Source organism: Thermobia domestica, chromosome 16, assembly GCF_964235325.1.
Source record: "Thermobia domestica chromosome 16, izTheDome1.hap1.1, whole genome shotgun sequence".
Classification (NCBI taxonomy): Eukaryota; Metazoa; Arthropoda; class Insecta; order Zygentoma; family Lepismatidae; genus Thermobia; species Thermobia domestica.
The window spans coordinates 78343222-78362526 of NC_137469.1; the positions used below are offsets into that span (position 1 = coordinate 78343222).

At 35.8% G+C, this 19305-nt stretch overlaps 1 protein-coding gene across 8 annotated transcripts in view; it reads right to left on the reverse strand.

Moving 5' to 3' along the window:
• The window catches only part of LOC145673181 (multiple PDZ domain protein-like), an 817414-nt gene that overhangs the window by 710033 nt on the left and 88076 nt on the right, over positions 1-19305 (reverse strand). For 7 of the 8 annotated variants that reach the window (XM_081742640.1, XM_081742641.1, XM_081742644.1 and 4 more), the window contains exons 5-6: positions 6700-6825; positions 1508-1623 (exon numbers count right to left, since the gene is read on the reverse strand). In XM_081742640.1, the coding sequence (XP_081598766.1) occupies positions 1508-1623; positions 6700-6825 (242 nt within the window). The remainder of the gene's footprint in view (positions 1-1507; positions 1624-6699; positions 6826-19305) is intronic. The other variant, XM_081742643.1, reaches the window with a different exon arrangement.

Genomic DNA, 19305 nt, shown 5'->3' on the forward strand with positions numbered 1-19305 from the left:
TGGACTATCTATACTTATAATTTCAGCTTTAGATTTTCTACTCGGATGACTAAAATGAATCGTAAACTAGCTAACATATTAGTAAATTCACGTATGTCACTAATGTCCGCTGTAACATCAAATAAACTAGTTTGCTAAAAGCCACTATCCGTTTGGAGAAAGTAATCACAAACTGGAAGACATCATGTTGTAGCTTTAGTCCAACCAATGCCAAACTCAGTCGACGTCAGGTTAACGAAATGATTCGTTTCACTTTCTGAAACTTAAAATTCTACCCTTCCTAGTACTGTGTTGAATTCTGAAACTAATAACTGCACAAAATTCGGTAGTGGTCCACAACAGTAAGTTGCTCTTTCTGTCGCTTCTGGCAGTTATGTTTACTGATAGTTAACGATCTCTTGAAAGATTAACAAGACCTATTCAACCTTTCATACTTGAGTTGGATATGGTGTCCTTTTTTGTTATGTATTGTAAAATTCTCTGTTCTATAGGATAGAGCAAAATACGATACACGGAAGATTGGACTTTCTCCATCACCTTTTTATTACAAAAGATGCTCTTGAATACAAGTACCTTACAATAAACAAACTTTCCTCTAATATGTAGATAAATAAGTGAAAGGAACTCAATGGCCAGGCGTCTTAGGGCTTTGTTAGTTAGGTTACTCTCAATGACCATGCGTCTTTAGAGAGCGAATGAACTTGTTGGTTAGGTGCCTCTCAATTGACCAGGCATCTTAAAGAGGGAAAGGAACTCAATGATCAGGCGTCTTAGAGCGTGTAGGAAAAGTACATCTCAATTGGCCCGGCGTCGCTGAGAGGGGTAAGGAGTTCCCAATGGCCAGGCGCCTTAAGGCTTTTGGTAGTTTGATCAACCGGGAGAGACTGATACTTCTTAAGGTGTGCTCTCCTCTTTTAAAAGTTGCTGATTGCTGGCCCCTGCGTCACAAGTCGAATATTGGCGATGATGGACGGTATTCTCTTTGTTGCGGTCGTCTGTAATATGCTTGTTTACTGCAACCACATGTAGTAGACACCTGGTTACAGCATGGTGTGAAGACATGTGGAACCTTACAGTATTCATAAATCTATTAATTACATTTACGTGACGTTACTATTACATTTTTACTTCTGATCCAGCAAGAGTATTTGACTGCTAATTGAAGTAGGTAACAAGCTAGAAGATCTGAACCTGTTTATTCTGAGTTACGTTCTCCAATTTAAGAGATGGTTATATTCACTTAACTAGGACGATTCCTCCTCTTGATGTAAGAATCATTTTGGAAGTTCGATATCTTCGTCATAAACAGAAATTACACATATCGTGTTTTACGAATTACCAATAAAACCAGACGCTTCAAATATTACAATAGAATGAAACTAACATTTTTATCAACAATTCTACACTAACTACAACAGTCGCAAACCAACTAGCACTACTTCTGTACTGAGAACAAATTATAGTAATAAGCAGCTTTAGCAAAAATCTAAAACAAATTACCACTTACCTTCCCGCAATTCCTGTAGGTTGGATTTCCTGTACAAAGATCCCTAATTCTCCCTTCTCTTCGCTCCGCAGCCCGACCACACTGAAGCCCAAACTACTGCCTTCGGGCTTGTAAAGCTGAAATTATTGTTTTAAACATGAAGTAAAATTACAAAAACAATGATCACTGATATTTCTATATTTTCTTAGTATCTTTCTTCTATGTTTATTTGAAAGTAAAACTAAATAAATGTAACGTAACATTGAAACAAATTAGTGACTATTTAAATACAGAAAAAAGGGTATTACAAATATATTAAATTTACATATACTACTATAAGAAAATAAATAGTAAGAAAACATAGCAAGGAAACATAAAGCAAGTGTATTAACAAGCATGCTCCAAAAATTAAAGGTGACTGTTACTTCAACAATAAATTTACATTACACCAATATAATATACTAGCATACTTCTTTCAAGTGAGTGTGCTGATAGCACTGACACAGCCATGCTACTATTTACATGGGCTTTTCCTAAAGTTCTTGAGAGCTGTAAAAAACCATATACAAAAATTACATGTACACATATACGCCTTCACTCGTATGCAACTATTTGACACAACAGTATAAGCTTTTGGATCTCTTATCTCATTTAACCCTTTTAGGATTTCCACTTTTTGAGGTAAGTTTTAGACTTTCACTCAAGCAGCTACTGCTTCCTTACTATTTATCGTACGATCATGGTTCATACCTCGTTGTTTTCAGGATAGATCATACTTTCCAACTATACCACTCGATTGTTCATATTATACACCAGAAACGGGAAAATCGAAAAAAACGAGATTTTTCGAAATTTTTGTGCCCCTCTGACCAGGGTCTGAGTTCATGTAAGGATTTTTTTTTTTTTTTTTTTTTTTTTTTAAAGAATACGTTACGTGCACAATACGTGTGCAAAATTTCATTCTAATATCTTCAAAATTGAGGTCGGGAGAAATTTTTGGAAGTCTGAAAGTGACCATTTTTTTCATATATTTATATACATATGTATATAAAAATACTTCAAAAATGTACTGCATCATTCCTATTTGACCTAGAGTCACGGTTCAAACGCCATTTTCTTCCATATAACGAGCCCTTTCCAACGGTACCACTCACATATCCGTTTCATACATCTGAACCAGAAAATTAAGGAAAAACCCGGATTCTTTTTTGAAAATCCAACAAAACACTTTGTCCCTCTGGCTCGGGCCTGGGTTGACGTAGAGATCTGATTTTTTTATTTCTAAAAATACTTAGTTATGTACATAATACGCGTACAAAATTTCAATCTTGTATCTTGAAAACAAAAGGCGGAAAAATTTTATTGAAAGTCTGAATTAGGCGCTCTCTCTCTTTATATATATATATATATATATATATATATATATATATAAAATTTACTGCGTCATTACTATTTGACCTAGTCATAGTTCAATTTTTTTTTTTTTTTTTTTCTTCAGTATAACGAGCCCGTTCCAACGGTACCACTCACATGTCCGTATAATATACCTGAAACGGAAAAATCGGGAAAAGCAGGAAATTTGCCTGAAAAAAGTCAAGCTCCTTCGTCCCCACTTGGCACTGCCAAGTTGAACATCCGGTTCTAAAACACATCTGGGGGTCTTTGGTCCATCCTTGACTTGACTAAAAACAAAACCCCGGCTTAAATACCTGTTATAGAACCTAAATAAACGGTCAAAGACGATACTACGCCATGGTAACAGAAGTTACCAAAATCCTAAAAGGGTTAAAGAGCTCCAAGCTGAGTGGTCAGTCAGTCCCTTACAGTAATCCCCCCACTTTTCACCAATCTCTAACACTTGAGTTTCTAACCACACATTCATATGTGCATAAATGGAAGGTAGTTGTGCGAAGTCCATGATAAGTCATTAGTAACAAAATCCCTTTTCTCAACTATTATGACGAGTTTCATTTGAACCGCATAATATAAAATTAAGGAATATGATATATGGAATCAACTTGATGAAAAAATTAAATATTTCAGTTTAATATCCCACGATTATGCCCTTTAGGCTAAGGGAGACAATGATTAGAGCAAGTGATTAATGATGAAAGAATTGTTGGAATGAGAAAGTGAGAGGGAACGGGAGTACCCCGTGAAAACTCACGGACGCCATGTTGTATAACGATAAACTTACTTGGCCGGGGATCTAACCACGGATCCCATGCACCAGAAGTAAGCACTTTTCCACTGAGCCACCGTACCCCCACGAAGCAACTTGATATTCAGTCTACGATTTCTCATTCACTTATGCAAATAATATACATATGACACAACAAGAAACCAGGATTTTAACATTTTTATTGATGTTTGTCGTTTTTCAGTACTCAGGCTGCACAATAGATGATCTATAATTTATTGTGCGTACTAAACCACTCTCTCAGATTTAGTTCAGAGGCAAATATTTCCATTGGATTTTAACTCCTGACCGCACTTACAGAAAGGACGCGGTTAAGCTACTTGGCCACAAAGAGGTACGGATACTTATTTCACCACTTTCGTCTGTCACACTCATTGAAACAGGATTAGCTTTAGGTATTTTGACACTGTAGGCGAGAAATATTTCGGCGCCCTCAGATTTAGTGACAGTACTTTTTTGTTAAGGAATAGGACATTTGACTAAACATAAAATACCCTCCTCTACTTTCCTGATTTGAATACAATTTAATGTTATTTCGATTTCGTTCAAGTTTAGCGCTGAAGCTTCTACAATACGTGGTAGTTTGCTTTAATGTTTTTATATAGTTTGTTGTAATAGTTGTTTACCCTATTACTGTTACAAACTTCGCAAAGTAAACTCACCCACTGCCCCTTCCCTACACTTTGCTACCCTAGACAGCTGCCTAGTTCGCCTACCAGTTTGCATAAAAAGCTACTTTGTAGCTCGAGCGATCGCAAATCACATATTGGGGAAATAAAGAGTTCTCTCGTGGCTATATGGTAGCTGTGCTTGCCGTCGGCGCGGAAGACCTACGTTCGGTTCACGTGGGAGCTCATGTAGTTCAAATCCCACGTTAAACTGTAGGTCCACGTCTCATAAAGCCTCGGTACTGAAACGAACTCTGAACTTCCAATTCACCTAACCAACCAACGTTTCATGGAGTGTCTTCACTAACGCAACCTTCGATAATGTTGGTCCGACTTTTTTCTGCTATTTCAAACGCAGCACTGAATTTTTAAGTCTTCGATAATAATAATAATAATAATAATAATAATAATAATAATAATAATAATAATAATAATAATAATAATAATAATAATAATAATAATAATAATAATAATAAAATTATTATTAAAGATCCTGAATTCGAATTTTTTGTAGAAATCTGTACTTGCTTTTGCTCAGTAAGGACTGATGTTCGATTGGCGTAAGTTGACATGTGTTCGCACGTATAGGTACATATTTATACACAAAGTTCTAAAATTTCGATTTCTTTTTACTGAAAAACAGGAAAATTTTAACTTCTCTAGTTGGCAGCACTGACTGAGTTGTTAAAATTGGTCTAAAAAAATTAGGTGTCCATATGAGGTATATACCTGACAAGTTGTAAGTAGATTTCTCTAAAACGAAGGAAGTTATAATTTTTTAAAAAATCGAAAATTCTCGAATTTTTTATTTGGGTTCAAATTTGAGACTGAAATTCGACACTCAGAAAAAAATATACCATCAGGATAAAGTATGGTCCAACTATATTTGCCATAGAAAAAATCATCCCGATATCTTAGTGTTCACACGGCACAGGATTAAGAAAGCGGCACACCCGTGTGCGTCACATTCCTGACCCCTGTCTCGAAAGGGTTAAATGTTCTCTTTCAAAAGATTTCTTTTTACGGGTTGTACTCGGTACAATGACAAGTAACAAGCTGACTGGTTTTCAGTCTAATTTACTACTCGTATTGTAATTCTTTTTTTCAGTTACCGATACAAAATCTTGTGTCTTACTAGGACTAGCTTTTGAATATGTGATCTCTACGTGAAAAATAAGACATGCACGTTATTTTTGTAAATACAGTAAAGTCTGCCTTCAACGGACTCTTTATTAAAAGAAAAATCGTCTTAAAAGAAACATCTTAGGCTCCTATGAATTTAAGAATGAAAAAAAAAAAGTGTTCGATTTTCTTCATTAAACGGAAACTGTGGTACGCAGACAACGTAAATCAAATTAAGCCTCTGAATTGAAAATTACGAGTTTCAAAATGCAGCGTTTAGAAATCCAGTATGAGGTTAAGTATATACAATATAGTATGATGTGAGCAAAACTGTGATGTGCAAACTGGGAGACACTGCTGATATAGACACCTTAAATCAGAATTACACGGGAAGTTTGAAAGAAGAGGATGTAGAAGAAGAGGAGGAGGTATATGGGATTGAGTTGGAAGAACAGTATAGGGTAAAGATTTATGAAGATGCTGTCAAAAGTTTAAAGGAATTATAGCAATATACCTTACGTTACAATGACACTGATACGCTTGGTGCGGTTTCTCAGGCTAAAGTGTTTCCTGAAATTTGAGTAGCCAAGCAGTACTGTGTACAGAAAACCCTCCTTGAATACTATAAAATTAATTTAACGTGTACACAGTTTTTTTTTTTTCTGTTCATTGTATGTTTTGCGTGTATTAGTTGGTAGTAGAAATAAATATTGTAAATTAAATAAGGTACGTAATCTTATTTTACCTCAGTATGTCCATTATAAACATGCACACTTTTTAAACATAGCTCTACCTTTACTGACCGGAATCCTATCTTTAACGGAAATTTTTGCGAGTCCCGTTCGATTCCGTTAAAGACAAGTTTTACTGTACAATAATATGCTTTTGCCATTCTTGCTTTGTTCTTTTACAGCTTCTCAGAATTTAGAAACATGACCCAACAAAGAAAACACATAACAAAGCTCGCCAAATTTGAAATTGCTTGCCTCAAAAAGTTAACTGGTCTATAAACATTCTCTTGAAACTAAAATAAAAATATGCATATTTGTGCACAAATTTCTTCATGCACGAAAGAAATTACCATTCCTACTTTTCTCTTTTCTCAATAAATCTGACCTGAGCCTTGCTGAAGATCGGATCTTTATGGCTGCTCGTAGGACTGAATGAAAGAGCAAAAACTATTAATAACTAGAAAATAAAACCTCACCTCCAGGAACACCTACCTGAATAGTATGTACAACCCTTCCTTGAGACGAGGCCTCGATAGCTTTCTGGAACTCAATAGCATATGTCTGAGTTGTAATAGGAGGTTGTGCCAGGTCTTCAGGAGCTGAAGTTGGGCTAGTGATCTGACAAAAATCACACGAACTGACTAATCACAAATTGTTATTCTAATATAATACCTACGAGCCTAGTACTTATGGTTCTCAAGCTTCTTATATATTATATATATGATTCATGAACAAAACAAATATATCTGAGAATGTCTGATAATAAAACAAACATAACAACAAACAAAAGAAAACGAATTTGGATGTGTATAATCGCAACATAAATGTGTGGCTTTAAAGAATTGATGTAATGCAAATTTTTACCAAGTTCTTGGTTCTCAATTTCTTTTCGTTCTGTTTATTATAACTATTATTTTCATTCAATAAAACGAAATCATTTACGAAACGATGCATTTGATTAATGTAAACTTTGTACTAACATTCAACTGATTTGGTAGCTATCAAGTACTGCCTGTTTGCTAAATAATAAGCTAAGTTCATTGTATTTCCGTTTCTTATCGCAGTCACAAACATAATGGGCACCAATTTGCAATAAATAACGTTTAAGAGTTCACATTCTTAAAATATGGCAAGAAAATGTTGGGAATAAAACGGTGTGGGGGGGAGGTAATATCATGTACCACAATATTTTTCATAGATACTAATGATGAAAAATCTAAAACCTTACAACATGCTTGCTGACTTCTGACACCTCTTTCACAACTACTCTACCAGCACTGTAAACTCCCTGAACAAAAGGGGCCGCGGTGGCTTAGTGGTAGAGCGTTCACCTCTGGTGCATGGAGTCCCTGGTTCGATCCCAGCTCGCACCAAGTGAACTTTGTGGTGGACAAACACCACATAGGTTTTCTCGGGGTTCTCCCGTTTCTCCTACTTTCTTCATTCCACTATTTTCATTCATCATCGCCGTCTCCTTTTAGCCTATCCGGCATAATCGTGTGACGTAAAACTCAAAGATTTCATTTCATTTTTTCCCTGAACAGACTCGCTGGACTTCTGCTTCTTAACCAGAAAAGATAGATGAAGAGTATAAAATTAAAAGACAAGAAGTCGTAATCGCGCAGAAAGTATTGCAATGTTTGTAACCTACTCTGACACTTGTACGTTGCGAGGGTAGCCTCTGCAAACAGACAAAAAGGGATTCTTTTAATGCTGACTGTGTATTAATAAACAGAGTTGAAAACCGGTTATTATTTGTATCTTTTGTGAATCAGGATTGTGTGTCCACAAAATCTGTATCCTTGGTGGGTTTGAGAATATCGTGTCCGAAAAGTGTCTGTTGAGAAGAGAACTGTGAATGAGTTTTAGTGGTTGGTTAGTTGATTTGAAATTTAGCGACTCTTGCAACATCCAGGCTATGTGAGACGTGACTTAAAGCTTAACTTGGGATCCGAATCACATGAGCTACCACTGGAAATTGAACGCAGGTTTCACATTACGATGAATCTTAGTGACAATGATTTCAACTAGAGTACGTGTTCTTAGGTTAGCTATCAGCTGTAAATTGCATCAGTTATTAAGCTTATCTACCTTGGTGGTTATTACGATTGCCACAATCATAGTACGAATAAACTAACAAATATGTTTTAGCAAAGAATAGTCGCGACAATTCAGCAGCTCTAAGAGTTGTACTGAAGATTTCGGGAATTTAGTATTAGGAAACTTACAAAGTCTTTGAAATTGTTATATTTGTGATTATGATGTGTGTTCAATATACAAGTAGTTTCCCAACTAACAGATTGCTTTTTGGAAAAGTTTGAAGTGAGGAAGTCCGTGGAGAAAAATTAATCTGACCAGAGGGCATTTTCACGCAATGGTTTATTAGACTTTCGACAAAGTTTTATGCAACAACCAGTGGTCCAAGTGAGACGGTATGCGGTGGTATGTAATACCGTCTCAGGTTTTTCAGTAATGAAGACATATCACCTCTGGTTTTTCAGTGATCAAGACATACCGTCACTGGAAAATGGAAGCTAATATACTTTTAATAAATCCATTTTTATACACAGTAATTGACAAATAGCTTCGCATGTAAAAATATGCTATTTCTTACGTAGAAATAATTTCTAAGATGCAATACCGACATTTTTGTTATTTTTTTCCTACCTTTTGTTTTAAAAATTAGGTGTCTACAAAGAAGTTCATCTAGTTTATATCTTGTCTTATATTTTGTTGTGTCATACTCGACAGTTTCTTTCTTATGTATGAGTTTCTTCTTCCTTTAATGCATATAAATGACATGTTTTGAGAATGGGCGGATTTAGAGGTTGTCTGCAGTGGGGGCGGATCTTCCGGGGATCTGGAATGCCTCTTAGTCGAGTACGGTATTCGGGAGTTCTCCTGCGGCAAATTGTTTAAAAATTGTTAATATAAAAAGACGTTTTTTGAGCATTTTCGTATATATGAATTATCTATAATTCAACGTAAGGGAATATTTTTATTTTTTTTTCTCGAAGAGCTGGAGGCGGGGCAAAGCCTCTCCCAGCTCCCTCCACATAACTGCGGGGAAGCTCTCCCATGGTTTTAAGTCATTATGTAAACAGAAGTGCAATCTTTTAAGCAACATACCTTCACTGTATTTCAGTATTTAGATAGCTGGTACGTCGAGTCAAAATCGTAATAAAACATACCGCCACTGCTTTTTCTCCACTTCGAACACTGGTAACAACCATGTGTCAGTCGAATGAGTGCTATGTTTGGAGATGACAGTATATCTAGAACATCCAGCTGTTGTTGGTTTCAGGAATTTAAGTTCGGCCACGACAGCCAAAGTGACAAAGTTCGTGAAGGTCACCCAGCGACAGCCATAGTGCAAGAGAACATCGACAATGTGCGTGAGCTAATGAACGTGATAGACATGTGATATAAGGTGAAATTCACGCAAATTTAGGTATTGGCATAAGTTAAATATAAACAATTCTTTATGATTATTTCTATGTGAAAAAGTAATGTTCTCACTGGATCTTCACAATTTAACTCACGAGCAAAATGACGCTCTATGATGTAGTGCAAAACTATGTTAAAACGATTCAAAGCAGGAGCATCAAATCTTGTTAGCAACATCATATGTGATGAAACATGGATCTGTTCATACGAACCCGAAACTAAACGACAATCTGTTGTATGAGTGTTCCAAGATGAGTTAAGACCAACAAAAGTTGTTCGCTCACCCAGTGTTGCGAAGCAACTAGTGGTTTGATTCTTTGGGAAATCTGGACACATCTCTATTACTGACTTGGTGAATCACAGTACAGTTAATCCTGAGGGGTATACAACCCTTTGTTTGCCGGAAGTAGTCAATGAACTTAAATTCCCAACTACAAATGTCTCATCATTTTATATTATGAAAACGCAAGCTATGACACAGCAGCTCAAACTGGATTGCTTGGCTTGGGAAACGAGGCTATATGAAAGGCGGGCATACAGTTAAACGTGAGATCCGAACAACACGAGCTCTTGCCGAGACTCGAACCCAAACAATAGGGTTTGTGAATTGTAAAAATGTTGAATTCATGTCTCGCCCTCCTTATTCACCAGACCTAGCCCTCAATGTCTTTTTCGTTTCAAACCATCAAAAATAAAGGGCAGCAATTTTTAAGCCCATAAGAGGCAATGGAAATATACAAATGCATGTTCCTCAGGTACATACTGCTGAGTGGCATAACTGCTTCAACAATTAGTTTATTTGAGTGGATAAATGTGTTGGTGTTATGGACGAATACTTTGAAAAGCAATAAAAAAATATTTGCATTCTGGATATCGTTTTTCTGTCAGTTTCCCGCACGGTTGGCTGGTTTCAGCCAAGGTGGTTTAAACCACGGTTTAAGCCTTGCTTTAAACCAGCTTAGTTTTTTTTTTTTTTTTTTTTATCTGGTTTAAACCAAAAAACTAAAAATGTTCGTAAAAGTGTAAGTGTTCGTAAAATCTGTTTGTGGATTATCACGTTTCACTCCCGTATATTATTCGTATTATATTCAGACCTAAATTCCCGATTCATTACTCAGACAGATTATATTATAAAAGCAACTTTTGTTTTTGTAAGTTTATCAATGTTTCTTTTCTGATTTTTCTATAGTTCGTTATTATTGTTATGCAAATGCAATCAAAGAAAAATTCTAAATAATCTTTCGTTCTATAATGTTTACTATTGATAAAATACATCGAAATGCCGTACTTTTTTTTTGGAGGGGGGGTCATACAAACCCCACGAGACGCATTTGTTGAAATCAGAAGTATCTTTGGTATCTATTTATGTATAAATGTGTCAAGAGCCAAATTGGACTCAAATAATTCGTCTCTTTATTCACTTTTCTTACTGATATGCAAATTAAGTCGTCGTATTTCTTTAACTTGGACTAATAAAAGTCGTAGTGAACTAACTAGGACTAAATTAGTTCTTCTGCACTCTGCAGTATTTTGTAATTGTCAATATGTAATTCTGTATAATGGTTTCACTTGTGAAACTGTGTATCTTTTTGTCCTTCCGAAATGACAATTACATTAACAAGTATGTAATGATCCGTACAACGTACTTTTATCAGGAGTCCTTTATGAGTGAGTCGGCAGACGTATCGCATTTGTGGCTAATTAGTCCCAGTCTCAAGTTCAAATGGAGGATAATTTCTCTCGGATGTAAGCCGATGATGATGATGATGACAATTTTGAGTTTAACGTCCCATTCAGCAGCGAGGCTATATGAGACGTGGACCTACTGATTAACGTGGAATCCGAACCACATGAGCTCCCGCCGGGAATCGAACTCGGACCTCTCACGCCAAAGGCGCGTACGCTAACCGCTTAGCCACGGAGGAGCTCTCGGATGTAAGCCGAGAAGTGGTTTGGATTCCGCTTTAAGATTATGTGACACCTTCCAGCATAACCTGGTTGTTGCATAATAACGCCAAGGTGAAACAAACTTATTTCTGTCCAAATGTGATATAAATACATAGAGCAAATTATTTAAACCCAAAAAAAGGGTTTAAACCAAAAAACCGGGTTTTTTGTTTTCTTCAAGAAAAAATATGGTTTTTGCCAATCCTGGTTTCCCGAAACTTCCAATGCAACCCGCATATTGGAATACTGTTATTAGGTTCAGGTATTAGTACCAACAGCGCCAAAAATTCCTAAGTGTATCGAATTAGTGAAAAAAATTTGTTTGATGACAGATTACTGAAAAGTGAATGAGTTTAACATTTTCAGTTACGCTGTGCACTAACAGAGACAGAGTGACAAAGTTAAAGGAAAAAGTTTGTTGGTTGGAGATTAGCGTCCCTTTCAAGCACCGAGGCTGTATAAGACATTGATCTAGTTTAAATTAGAATCCGAATCATCGTAATTTCAGAGCTCTTCCAGCCGGAATCGAACTGGAGACCCTGTGCACAATAGGCGCGCATCATACCCATTAGAATAGTAGAGAGGGTTTCGAGAAAAGGAATAACTCGAAATAATAATAAACATGATGTTATTTACCACAGAATCACAGCCTGAAATCCACAACTGAAGGGAAAGTACGAAGTTTCCCTATTTCCAGTCCGTTTTTATTGGATACTACTTTGGTCAGAAAAGTAAAAGTTAAAACTCACAAGACATATGAATTACTTAGTTTTATAGTTAGTCTGAAATGTTGTTCAAGTCGTTGGTACAAGTAGCCTACTGCAATTAAATAATGGTCATCGCCTAACAAAAAAAAATCGCAATCTGTGTCGATGCACTTTTTATTTATGTATCCTACTATTTGCTTTAGTTTGAGCACTGTTTTGGTGCTAGTTGGCGCGCTTATGCTTGTGTGCTACGAAGAATTGATGGTTGTATTAAACCATTAAAAGCAATATGATGGAATTAAAAAAAAAAAAAAAAAAAAGACACGGAACTGAACATGTTTAATTTTATTAATGTTTTGTTGCTAATTTACACCAACACAAGCGTCTGAATATTTCCTACTACGTGAAGTCTCAAAGTCTTTCTTATTGAGTCAAGGAACAAATAATCAGCTGAAACTGGAACGTAGATTTCAACACGTACAATTTGGTTTTTCAAGGGTGCGACTTCTATTGGATAAATAACTGTTATCGTGTATCTAGTAATTATGAATGACAAAAAATGTGTTATAAAATACAAGGAGCAGTTAAAAAGTTCCCGGAATCATGTTGTAGCTTTTTACTACCACAACCCGGGACGTACGCAGGGGGTGGGTCCTGGGGATCTGGACCCCTCCCCCCGAAATTTCGACTTTTGTGTAAATTTAGACTAATTTTAGGGGCAATTTTAGGATTTTTAATATAAAATACCCTCATATTGAGTTTGGACCCCCCCCCCCGAAATAAATTCCTGCGTACGCTACTGACCACAACATACGTAAACATTTACTTAACTGCCTTCAAAGTAGGCACCTTAGAAAGACACACTCTTGCTCCATCGTTCCTGCCATTACTGGAAACATCGACGAATGTCCCCTTGTAGTATTTTCTGAAATTTAGCCGTCGTGTGGGTTTTGAGTTCTTCTACAGTGGCAAAACGGGTACTTTGAGGACCATTTTTTCTTAAAGCGTTATCACCATAAACTTTTTTTTCTAGCTATCAAAGTCTGAATCACATTTCATCAATTTGCCCATGAATCTGATACCTCCGCGTTGCTCTGCGCCAACTGCTCACCACACACACTCTTCCGTTGAGCTACACTACTCGTACGTTGCTTGTTAGGACCTGTTCACACTTGTCAAATTTATAATTAAGCAACCTGAGGATTGTACTGTACAAGTTCCATCCTGACTGCATCACTAATGCCAAAACTACGACGACATTCCGAGAGCTTTTTGACTGCCCGTCGTATAAGAACGTATTTATTGTTTGAAATATTTTCATTACTGGCCAAAAAGAATAAAAATTATGTTTTTTTCAGGATATATGCTTGAAATGAATTTGAAGATTTAAAATAATTAGTTAACATTTAAATAATAAATGTAGCTCATTGTAATAAATAAAACATATGGAGTCTATAAATTTCATAATTTACACACAAATGTTAGTATCTATACTAACAGAACTTAGGATTTTCTTCTACATTGCTTCCTTTCTTCGTAAACACTAGTATTGTAAGGTACTAAAATCAATTTTAAAAATATGTTTAATAAAACCAATTTGGGATAAAAATTTAAAGCATGTAATACTAAATATGAACAGAACAAAAATTATAGTGAACTTAAGAACACCATATTAATGGTGCATGTCAGCAGTTCGAAGCTATCAAAAGTAACAATGAATTATAATCGTTGTTCCTGGAACAAAATTAAATTGTATATTTATCATGGATGGCATTCAATGCTGTATTACTTATTCTACTATTCTAGAGCCAATAAAACAGAATAAAACCATTAATTTATCCAGCACTATACGATCAAAATTAAGAACAAGATATTCCAAAGGTTATTTTTGGAGTATGTAGAAGCCTGTTATGTTATTACAGAGGTATACAAAATCCAATAATTTCCAACAACTACAGCAACAACTGAGTGAATCAGTTTCCGCATAGAGCCGTTTTCTTTTAACATTAGGTCAAATCAATCCTCAATTTCATTCGTAATACACATCCTTCTTATTGAAGACGAAAGAAAAGAACAGAAAAGCTGGTTTGAGGCTGAATATCAAGATAATTGCAACTCATCACCTGATGGGAAGTAGAGAGAAGAAGATATGGAGATGGTAACCAATTTCATCTTCCTGGGATCGAGAATCTTAGTATTTGAAGATTGCAGCCAATAAACCAGAAGACCTTTGATTCTTGGAAGGAAGATTACAATAAATCTTAGGAAAGTCACTAAAAGCCACGATATCACTCTCAAATCGAAGGTTTGTGTAGTAAAGGCTTTTAAGTAGTAATGTGTGGTGTGAGCGCTTAAGAAAATGAAATGAAATATTTCAGTTTAACGTCTCATGATTATATCCGTTAGGCTAAGGGAGACGGATGATTAACGCAAGTGAACATAATGGGATTGGTGGAATAATAATGTAGGAGGAAACAGGAGTACGCCGAAAACCCCATGGACCCACCACAAACTTACTTAGCCACGGATCGAAGCAGGGACCCCACATACTAGAGGTAAGCGCTCTACCACTGAGCCATCGTGTCTCCGGTAAGAGCTGGACACTGAAAAACGCAGACAGATGGAAAATTGATTCTTTTGAATTATGGCGCTGCAGAAGAATGCCGAGAGAACCATGGGCTGCAAAGAGAACACATAAATCAGTAGTGGAAGAAATAAATCCTGATTGCATTCCGGAGAGCAAAACATTAAAGTTGAAATTGACCTTTGTTCATATAATAAGACATGATTCACCGAAAAAAATCATTGATGACTGGAAAAGCTGAAGGAAAAAGAACAGGACGACACCAGGAAACAAGATGGTGATGTAAATGAGAAAGCAATAAATCTGAATATTAAAAAATACTTCGAGAATAGTTACAGGATAGAAGCAAATGGTGTGGTAAGGTACATGAGATCACGGAGACTCAAAAACGATTAAATTGGTCAAAGAACATTGAATAAAATATACTCGGAGCAAAATAAGGAACGAATTGTCATTTGCAGGAACACGTCTGATCCAGTTGGCCACTTCGTGAATATTCCGCTGAGGTGTCCACCTTAACCATGCTCTCTAACGACGGATGGTTGTGGTGGACGCTTGAGCGGAATATTCACGAAGTGGCAACAAAACATATGTTAATTAGTTTCTTATTTTTTTCTCAAAGTATAGAGCTACTTAATATAACGGTATTTCATCGATATCAATAGAATCATAACAGCAAGGAATATGTACATTATGCTTGAAGAAAAACTGAATGTAGCTTTGTGATTAAACGCTAGCAAGAACAAATGAAGGTTATAAAAACTAACTTTTAAAAGGAGTTAGCTGAACTCAGTCATATTTTAAAAACTAAGCCAAAATCACGCTCAAACATTCAAAAGCATGTCGAATTAAAACTCACTTTATTTTGAGGTGACTAACTTGACAACGTTTATTGTCAAGATAGATTACAAGTTGGGTCGAGAAATTAATGTTGACTGAAGATTAAACACATACGCACAAAATTTATACAAAAACGTCAAAGAGTACTAAGTCTCTTAAGATCAATACTTGCTGAAACAAGTGAATTGTATTCATTTCTTTAAAGACGGGTCAATTTCCAAAAACTTCACCATGCCTGAAATAGACGGATAAGACCTGATCTTAATTTCATTCGTAAGACGGGTCTTTGAAACGAGATTCTTAAATGCTGGTGCTTTGATAGGTTTGCCTTCCCCTTTATTACACAGTTTCCAAACAGTTAATCCACTATAGTTGTTATGACCCCATGTGGATGGAAAATAGAGCGAATGCAGCAACAAGTGCCACAGAAGTAATACGACACTGCTTACCACAATGAACTCAGATTTGCTATTCCAAATTATTACTGATTGTTTAAATTACATTAAACGTTGATTTTCCAACACTTGTCGACATTGTTGTATTATGGCAAGTAAAGCTGTTTAGTAGGGACACTGTACACGGAAATTAAATGTTTACGCTCATACATAAAGACATCTACCTACTTCACAGAACATATATCTTAATTTTTTCATCTTCTTCAGGGCATTGTCTATTCTGCCATCACATTTAAGAAATACGATCTAGTGCACAATACCATACAATCGAAGGGAACAATTCAAAGCTACGTTATACGGTAGGTCAAAATGGCACCTCATTAGACGCAAATTTGTGGTGACCGTCATCCTTCAACAAGTCCTAACGTTCTTGAGTAATTATTTTTCATTACAAAATGTTTGAGAACACATATTGGAAATTCCAGTTTTAAATTTACCAGACTGTCGCTTTGAACTATGCATATAAAAACTGGAAGCACAGAACGAGACTAAATTTGTAATGTCATAATAAAACATCCATGTGATTCATGCTACGAGTAGCCAATGAAAGCCCCATTCGTGGAACAGGACTGCCTGATCCAATATTCAACGCATCTGAATATGATTTCTTCTTCCGACTTTTCCAGAATTAATTTTGATGTCTCAAAGCTAAATCCATTTTAACAAACCACAATTTGAAATAAGAAATAACCAAGGAAGAGAGAAACAACGAAGTTTAGCTTGAAACTGTGATAATTTACGCGCGATCCTTTACAATCGTCAATCAACACAAAATGCGAAAGTGACCAGACTGAATCACGTAGCTACCAACGTAGTAATGTTAGAACCTATCATGCTAGCTTAGAAAGAAAGCACAAAGCATTCATTCAAAAATACGTGTTAGAAAAATAAAGAAGACAAAGTGCGTATCTCTTTATTATTTTATATATAATAATAGTAATAATAAAGTGAATCGAAAAAAAATGAAACAGCATTCTAAAGAAGATATAATTATCAAGTGTAACTGCTGTAATGTAAACTGAGCGATGATCTTTTTAAGTTCTTAAAGTTAATACTACAGTATGTACACAATGCATGTAGAAACAATGTGAGAGAAACCTACTATTAGTACCTTTTAATCATATGCAGAAAGAAGAGAATATAAAAGCAAGGAATACTTCATAAAACAAATTACTCTTTTTAAGAAGAATTAAGTGTGTTTTCACAAGCGCACAATGTAGCAGCACATAAAAAGCTGAAGACATGCTAAAATGTAGATACGATGCCAAAAATCCACAAGTATGTGCAAGGAAGAGATACAATACCAGAAAGAGTGGAGATGATAAAAACAAATATCTACGGCTAACCGTAAAAAACAATATTCTAAAAAGAGTATTTAAAAAAATAAAAAAAAGTGATAAATGCCACAATAAAAAAAGGACTACGACAAATATTTAAGAGACATTCGTGAAGACAACGAAAGAATTAAATATCGGGCAGCCATTATGAGAAAGATACATACCCGTTATGTACACAATAACTGGAACTGCGAGGATTAGTGAATGAAAATTCTCTTTAAAGGTTGTAAGGGTCCTAAGAAAATGAAGAAAAAAAAGATGTTAGCACGAAATCATGCAACCACTGGAGCGTAGATGCATGCCAAAAGGAAAGTAAGCACGGGTATTTATTTTAAAAAACTAACAATATGACATCGAATTCGGTACATCAAAGCCTCAGTAGTTGAGTAATGGAATGCATACTTCTAAAGTAGGAACGTGAATTCAAGTAGGTATGTTATAGGCTTCATGGTGGACCATGTGCATACACTGTATTTCCCATCATCATAGACAGCTCAAAGGATAGACAGTGACGAGCAATTTTAGTAATAACTATTTAAGAATCCTTCAAATAAATATAACCAAAGCTTTTACTTTAATTTGAATGAAATCTTTCAGTGTATCATCAAGAGAACACTCCTAGACTTTCCAGATCTGTGGAAATTTTGTGACACTTATAAGTAGATAACTAGATCATGAAGATGTTATAATCTGTGCTTGAATTTATCTGTTAGGAAGAAGAAGGCCTACATACTTCTGTTGCACAATTGGCGGATTTTTTTTTTTTTTTTTTTTTTTTTTTTTTTTTTTTTTTTTTTTTTTTTTACAATGGAATATTCTTCACTGACTTTTTCTTCAATAAGGTAAAAACCACTAAATACTCAAAATTCTAGTGTTCAAATTTAACTAGAGAATAATTTCTGTAATCATTATTACTAATTTCCTGAATCCCAATTTTCTTGGGAGGAAAAAATAATTCTTGATCAGATAACAATTACAGTTTTTGTACACTAACCCTCAGTTTCATTTCTGCTTTAGCCTATGTATAAGAAGTTTAATCGTATCTATGTATAATACTTTGACAGTATTCCAACTAGCACACTAATTGATAATGCTGAGATTATTTCAACTATTATTCTAATTACTGAATTACATTGCGTACTTAACAATATTGTGCATGCAGATTTTATCTTCAAAATAACTGCAGGAGTTCACAATTCTCTGCATGTTGCCTGATGAAGAGACCTGTGGGTTATTGAAATTACTTCCAAGATAAAATATACTAACACATCATCAGTAAACAGTTAACTAATTCATTATACCTAGTTATATCATAAATACTGTCACAAAGTTTGGAGTGGCGTTGTACGCATCCGGAGTGGCAGTGCTGCCATCTGTGTATAAAGCGGAAGATGCATGTAGTGTGTGTGTGATTGTTCATGACATACGTTGATATTGTACTGAGTTCTGATGGAGTGGGGCGATTACGAAAATCGTGTAGCAGTAATTGCAATACACAATGTCGGGAAGACAGCAGGTGAGATTCTCAACCTCCTGAAACTCCTACAAATCAGCAAGAGATTCGTGACTGGAACGGCAGCTGACCGCGCAAGGAGTGGAAGACCACGAACGGTACGAACCCCGCAGGTCCAGAAAGCAGTCGCAGCAAAAATTCGAAGAAATCCTGTTCCAACACAAAGTGTGATGGCTGCTGAGATGAACATCAGCAGAAATTCCATGCCTCGTGTGCTCAGGAGTGACCTACACCTACGGGCGTATAAAAGGCGGACTGGTCACTTTCT